This window comes from Myotis davidii, unplaced genomic scaffold (assembly GCF_000327345.1).
Source record: "Myotis davidii unplaced genomic scaffold, ASM32734v1 scaffold509, whole genome shotgun sequence".
Taxonomy (NCBI): domain Eukaryota; kingdom Metazoa; phylum Chordata; class Mammalia; order Chiroptera; family Vespertilionidae; genus Myotis; species Myotis davidii.
In genome coordinates, this window is record NW_006382996.1 from 617,401 (window position 1) to 623,378 (window position 5,978).

At 57.6% G+C, this 5,978-nt stretch overlaps 2 protein-coding genes across 6 annotated transcripts in view; both read left to right on the forward strand.

The window, feature by feature from the left end:
• Window positions 1-838: 838 nt before the first annotated feature.
• MYL6B (myosin light chain 6B) lies at window positions 839-4,928 on the forward strand. Of its 2 annotated transcripts, none has more exons than XM_006777852.2 (8): window positions 839-932; window positions 2,219-2,441; window positions 3,145-3,172; window positions 3,375-3,518; window positions 3,747-3,920; window positions 4,428-4,505; window positions 4,653-4,690; window positions 4,826-4,928. In XM_006777852.2, the coding sequence occupies exons 1-7, from the start codon at window positions 850-852 to the stop codon at window positions 4,679-4,681; spliced, it is 759 nt and encodes a 252-aa protein (XP_006777915.1). In that variant the 5' UTR covers window positions 839-849; the 3' UTR covers window positions 4,682-4,690; window positions 4,826-4,928. The 2 variants fall into 2 exon arrangements, with proteins under 2 accessions (XP_006777915.1, XP_015412927.1); XM_015557441.1 differs by having other exon boundaries at window positions 851-932; window positions 2,198-2,441.
• Window positions 4,929-5,148: 220 nt separating this feature from the next.
• Window positions 5,149-5,978, forward strand: part of MYL6 (myosin light chain 6) — a 3,077-nt gene continuing 2,247 nt past the window's right edge. For 2 of the 4 annotated variants that reach the window (XM_006777853.2, XM_006777854.2), the window contains exons 1-2: window positions 5,149-5,287; window positions 5,530-5,557. In XM_006777853.2, the coding sequence (XP_006777916.1) occupies window positions 5,285-5,287; window positions 5,530-5,557 (31 nt within the window). In that variant the 5' untranslated portion in view covers window positions 5,149-5,284. The remainder of the gene's footprint in view (window positions 5,288-5,529; window positions 5,558-5,978) is intronic. The other 2 variants (XM_006777855.2, XM_006777856.2) reach the window with 1 other exon arrangement.

A 5,978-nucleotide genomic window follows, 5' to 3' on the forward strand; every position in this document is an offset into this window, starting at 1 on the left:
AGGGTAGGGACTGAGCCATGGAAGGGTTACAGAATGTTACAGAATGTGCTGAGGGAAGGAAATGAGACATGAGAAATTAAATGTGCTCGAAGGGAGGGGGATGTATGAGGAAGGATTGTATTAGGGTAACCGTGGAAGAAGGATTGTGTCAGGATAACAGTGGAAGAAGGATTGTTAAATTGTCTTAAAAAAACAATGTGTTATAATATGCTCCAGCCAGGTGTGACTCTGTTTACCCCCCTTTTTGTGCTTGTGAACTCTTTATGAACTTGTAATGGAATGCTTTGTAGTTGATTTTTCTTTTTTTTAACACTGTTTTGCTATAAAGGATCATACTGCACCCTTGATCTCTGCCACATGCTCGGAAGCTCCCAGAGGGGGAGATAGGTGCTGTGGTCAGCTGGCCAGCTTAATAAAGGCTCTTAAATTTAAATTCTGTGTCGGTGGTCCATCTCGCTGAGCCAACCCATAACACAGCGACTGTGTCACGCAGCAAGGATGGACCTGCCGGCAGACTCCGTTCCCTCTACTAAATGGTGGGCGGAAGCTAAAGAGTCCGCACCACTCTCGCCAGGGCTGTAGTGCTTCCTACAAGCTCCCCTCCTGCCTGCCGCCCACACCATGCGGAGGACTATGCGCTCAGGCAGGGGCGCATCCTGGGGACCCCGCGCGGTGTTAGGGTCAGGGGTGAGGGCTGCCAATTGCTCACTGCCTTTCAGTTCCGGGACAGAAATCTCGCCTGAAAGGACTTGAGTCACTAACCGCAGCCTCCGGCCGGAAGTCACCTCCCCAGCGTCCTTTGCCGCGGCTCCGGGAGTCCGCGGGCGCGCGCGGACTACAACTCCCGGCATGCTCCGGGGCCGCGGAGTTAACCCCTCCGGGGCCGAGGCCGCCCCGCGCCCCGCCTCCGTCCCTCACCTGGAGCCCGCAGGGTGAGTTTTGCAGAACTGGGAAAGGACCCCCCTTTACTTAAGTCGTGTGTGTGTGTTTGTGTTTGTGTGTAATGTATTCCAGAGAAATGATGCTGATCTTCCTGAAATGGGACAATTTGCAGTAATGCGGTTTAGACGTTTTGGGTGATTTTTTTTTTTTGGTTGTTTTTTTTTTTTTTTTGCGAGTGGAAGACAACAGCTACTCTGTGAACCACAGGGCCTAAATGGAATCACTACTGTCTTCCTCAGAATGCTACCCAAATCCTCCCTTTTCTCCCCAGAACAAAAGTAGCCAACAACCCTCCCCTCTCCCGAAGGCCCCCGACCTGGACCCTTCTCCTGTGCCCCCAGCAAAGCTTGTCACCTGGCACCTGAACCAAGGATTTTGTTATCCCTCGGGTTGGGGCTGGGGAGGACCTCCCACATCCTGCTGGATGAGAGATTTTAGAATTTAGGCCCTTTGTCTCTCTGAGCCCGCCCTCCCCTCAGGGTGCCACCAGGGAATCCTGCAGATTCGGCAGGCGCCCTACCTTTGTCTGACTTGAATGACTGATGGTTTAAGGGTTTCTTCCTCGGGAGTGTGGGTGGTGGGTGTTAAACTGGTCGTTGCCCCGCCCCCACCCCTAACTCCATGGCGCAGGAGGCATTGGTTGCGGGTCACACTCAGTTTTCTATTACTGTCCTCTGTCGATATTGTGCACAGTTCCAGTTCTGGGCCGGGAGGGAGGAGGACAGTAATTACAAGTATTGGGGATTACTAGGCTGTTCGGGGTCAACTGGCCCCCCGCATCCATGGTCAGAGGGGAGTGGTGAGGATGCTTGTTTTCTTTTTTCACCTTTTCACTGCCCCCAGACTCCACTTTAACTATGTCAGTTCCCCCGCCCTTCTGCCTCATCTTTCAAGAGTCTAAAGCTGCTAGAAAAAGGGGCTACTCTGAGTCAAGGGGTTGAGGGCCTGGAATTCCTGGATCCCCTTCTCTGCTTCACCCCTATCTCAGTGTCACTAGCAAGCATCCTGCCCTCCCTGGAAGGATAATTCCCCCATTCTGGGCAGCCTCTGTTTTTTCTTTTCCATGGCCCCCAAAGGGGCCATTGTTCTGGCCAGCCCTTGGGGCAGGGTAGACAGAAGGGAGGAGACGTTGGGGCAGGAGTCCTGAACCATGGGAGGCGAGGGGAGTGAGAGCAGGCGGCAGATCTCTCCTCTATTTCACCCTCCCCACCGCCAACTGGCTCCCTGCCTCTGCTCCCGCCCCTTAACATCCCAGACTCCCTGGCTATTTAAACAGCGATGGGTGCCCCCATCGGCACACTGTCCTTTGGCCACCGGACATCATGCCTCCCAAGAAGGATGTTCCTGTGAAGAAACCAGCGGGACCCCCGATCTCCAAGCCGGCTCCCAAGCCAGCGGCAGGGGCTCCTCCAGCCAAGTCCAAGGCTGAGCAAGCGGCAGCTGCCCCTTCAGGCCCTGAGAAAACTTGGGAGCCCCCCATGGATCTCTCCAAAGTGGTGGTGAGTGCCCGGAAAGTGAAGAAAGAATTTGGGGGGAGGGGTGGTCCAAGGGTGGAATACAGCCTAGGGGAATTAGGAGGTATCTAGAAGGTAGGGATCAGTGCACTGAAATGATATTGGGGGTTCCCCTGGGTCCATCCTTTGGAAGCATCCAGGCTTATGACTCTGCTAATATCTCTGTTGTTCTCCCCATTAACCTATAACACACGTGTGTACGTACACACGTTCATACACACTCCCCTGCTGGAGGCAGGGACTGTGAGATGGGGAACATCTGGGTTCCCAGGACAGTTTCAAGGTGCAGGGAGGGAGCTACTGCCTGTGTAAAGGCCCTGTCTCTGAACCCCAGGAGGGAAGGCTAAGGAGGACAGACTTGTTAGACAATCACAGCTGGGGGTCAGGAGTAAATTTAGCTTTTGTTCAGCCCCCAGTTATGTGAGGGATGCAGGGCTCAGGGCAGTGGAGGGAGGGGAACAGGTGGCATGGGATTAACCCTGTTCCTAGGAAACCCTCCCCCCTGATAATTCCTCCTCTTGGGATTCTCCCAAAGTCCAGATCTGGGAATGGGACTGAGGTGGCTGGGCTCTCGGCCTGGTCCCTTTGAGCCCCTCCCCGGAGGTAGCTGGCAGTTGGTTGGGAGGAGCGATACAGAGGAATTGAATGAGCCCCGGGAGCCCTCCTCACCTGCTCTTTTCTCCCACAGATCCAGTTTAACAAGGACCAGCTGGAGGGTGAGGCAAAGTTGGTCCCCTGAGCCCACTAGGCCCAAGCCCCTGGTCAGATTCTCTTTCTATCCCCCTATTCCAGTCCTGACCTTGAAACCTCCCACCCTAGTCCCCTGTCCTGCCCAGCTCTAACACACAGCTTCTGAACTTCCTCTCTGTCCGGGGGTGATGGGACCCTGGTCAACACTGATATCTCTTTATACTTCAGAGTTCAAGGAGGCCTTTGAGTTGTTTGACCGAGTAGGGGATGGCAAGATCCTGTACAGCCAGTGTGGAGACTTGATGAGGGCCCTGGGCCAGAACCCCACCAACGCCGAGGTCCTCAAGATTCTGGGGAACCCCAAGAGTGATGGTGAGGGGACCACTGGAACAGCGGGGCTTTTCACTTTGGTGGTGGAACAGAGGAATGTTGGTGAGGTGACAAAAGATGCTGAGGTGGGTCTCATGACTTCAAAAACTGTCCCCGCCGGGGCGGAGAAACATCCAGAATGTTGGACAGGGGCAAAGCCTTCATGGGTGGGATGGGAGCTGGGTCCTAGGTGACACCGCAGTGACCTCTCCCTCACCTCTCAACCTTCAGAGCTGAAGTCGCGGCGCGTGGACTTCGAGACCTTCCTGCCCATGCTCCAGGCAGTGTCCAAGAACCGGGACCAAGGCACATATGAGGACTACCTGGAGGGGCTCCGGGTGTTTGACAAAGAAGGGAACGGCAAGGTCATGGGAGCAGAGCTCAGACATGTCCTCACCACCCTGGGTGAGGCTCAGACCAGAACTGTGGGATGGAGAGAAGAGAGTGGACCGCAAAGAAGGTTGCCCTGTAGGAGGAGCCAGGGAGGGATTACTGTCCTGTAGGTCATGGGCAGGAGACTGAGAAGGTCAGAGCCCTGGGGGCAGAATCTGACGGGCTTCTTCCTGAGGAGGCTAAAGTGAGAAGGGGCACAGATGCCTCCCAAAGGGCAGGGGAAGGAAGAGGTGGGAGATTTGAGGTTCCCTTTTGGAAGAGATGCTGGTGCTCTGTGATCTGGTACCCTCTCGTAGTTTCATTGTCGAAGCTTGCACCTGGTGCTAATGCAGGTGAAATGCAAAGCAAGATGCAGGGACACATTCAAGGCGTTACCGTTACACAGGAGAGGATTCCTTTGGCTTCTCTTGCTGCAGGCAAATCTCCAGGGTGGGAGGAGGGGAGGTGCAACACAGAATAGGCCGGCCTGGTTGGGCAGGGAGGGAAGACAGCGGCTAAAACGTTGTGTCTGGGGTTCAGGAGAGAAGATGACTGAAGAGGAGGTGGAGACCGTCCTAGCAGGACACGAGGACAGCAATGGCTGCATCAACTATGAAGGTGAGGGGGCAGAGGAGCAGAAGGCACGGGGGAGGAGGGGCGGCAGGAGGCTCCGGGTCTGCGGTGTGGGCACCCTGGGGCCGGGATTACCTAGAGTCAGACGACCATCCTCCGGCCTGCTCTGAAGCCCCTCTCGCTTCCTTGCAGCCTTCCTGAAGCACATCCTCAGCGTGTGAGCCCTGCAGGTAGGGCCCTCCTACTCGCCTGGGCAGACTAGTCTCCTTCCGGTCCCTCCGCCTGGGCACAAAAGCTGGGCAGTGCGTTTTCCTGTTCTACGTATGCGTGCTGGGGTTTGGCAACTTTTCACCTTTTTTCCACAGATGGCGCGGGGTCGGACACTGGGCCTACCGCAGGCGGAAGCATGTTCCTACCACTAGGAGGCCACCTATTGTTTCAAAATAAAGAGACGGTTCCTCCCCTGGCCTCCGACTGCTTTCTTCACGGGTGGGGGTGGGAGGGAGGGAAGCGAGGGCTCTCCTCTCCCCGATCCGTTCTCCTCCGTCTCCCCGCTGCTCCAAAGGGCAGGTTCCTCGCGCCCCTCCCCACACCATCTACGGGCGGGGTCTCTGGGCCCCAGGTGCGGCTCCGGAGAAATGAGCGGCGGAGGGCCCCGCCCACCTCATTACTAATGTAGCAGGTCATCTGCATAAGCCCAGGCCAGGAATCCTATTGGCTGGGCCCGCTGAGGGTGACGTCATTGGGGCGTTCGAAGACTAGGGCTGGGCCGGCCGCCGGAGCCATTACTGCAGGAACAGGTCCCGCAGAGCTCGGCAGCCAAGATGGTGGGGCCCGGGCCTGGGGGGGAGAGCGGGGTTGGGGGCGAGAGGCGGGAAGTTGGGGGTAGGGGCGAAGGGACCCCGAGGGCCTGGAAGATTGGCGGCAGGGTTGGGAAGTCTGGGGAGTTGTCCTGCTGGGAAGCGAACGAGTCCCCGGCGCGGGCCCGGAGTTGGTGGTTGTGGGGGACGGGGCTGGAAGCTCGGGGTGTGGAGCTCAGCTGCTGACCGCCCCCCTCTTCTCCGCGCAGTGCGACTTCACCGAGGACCAGACCGCAGGTATGTGACGTGCCCCCTGAGGTCGCGCTCGGGGACTCCTCTAGCACCTGACCCCGCCTGTCTCTTCCGCGCCTCCAGGGGCGACTCCTGGGTTCCTCCTCCTGGAGCCTCCATCTTCTGTCTCCCTCTCTTCCTCCCTCTCCTTCCATCCAGATCTGAGCCCCCGCTCTGGGTGAGTGAGGGTGTGGGCATGAGACAGCTTGGCCGCCCGCTGCGGGGCGGGGAGGGGTCTGCGCTGCCTGTGCGCCTCCGACCCGTAATCAGCTTCCGCCTCTTCTCTCCTGACAACCCCCCTCCCCCTCCCGCTTGGACTGTGCGGACTAACGCCGGGGTCCCGCTCTTCTGTAAAGTGGGGCCGGGGAGTTGGCGGAGGACACTTTCGCCGAACGGCGAGGTGGGGAGTGGCCGGAGGCTGCCCCCG

Coding starts and splice junctions, on each gene's coding strand:
- MYL6B (XM_006777852.2), top strand. CDS start 850: ATGCTCCGGGGCCGCGGAGTTAACCCCTCCGGGGCCGAGGCCGCCCCG. Junction 2,442..3,144: donor TGGATCTCTCCAAAGTGGTG/GTGAGTGCCCGG, acceptor TTTCTCCCACAG/ATCCAGTTTAACAAGGACCA. Junction 4,506..4,652: donor TGGCTGCATCAACTATGAAG/GTGAGGGGGCAG, acceptor GCTTCCTTGCAG/CCTTCCTGAAGCACATCCTC.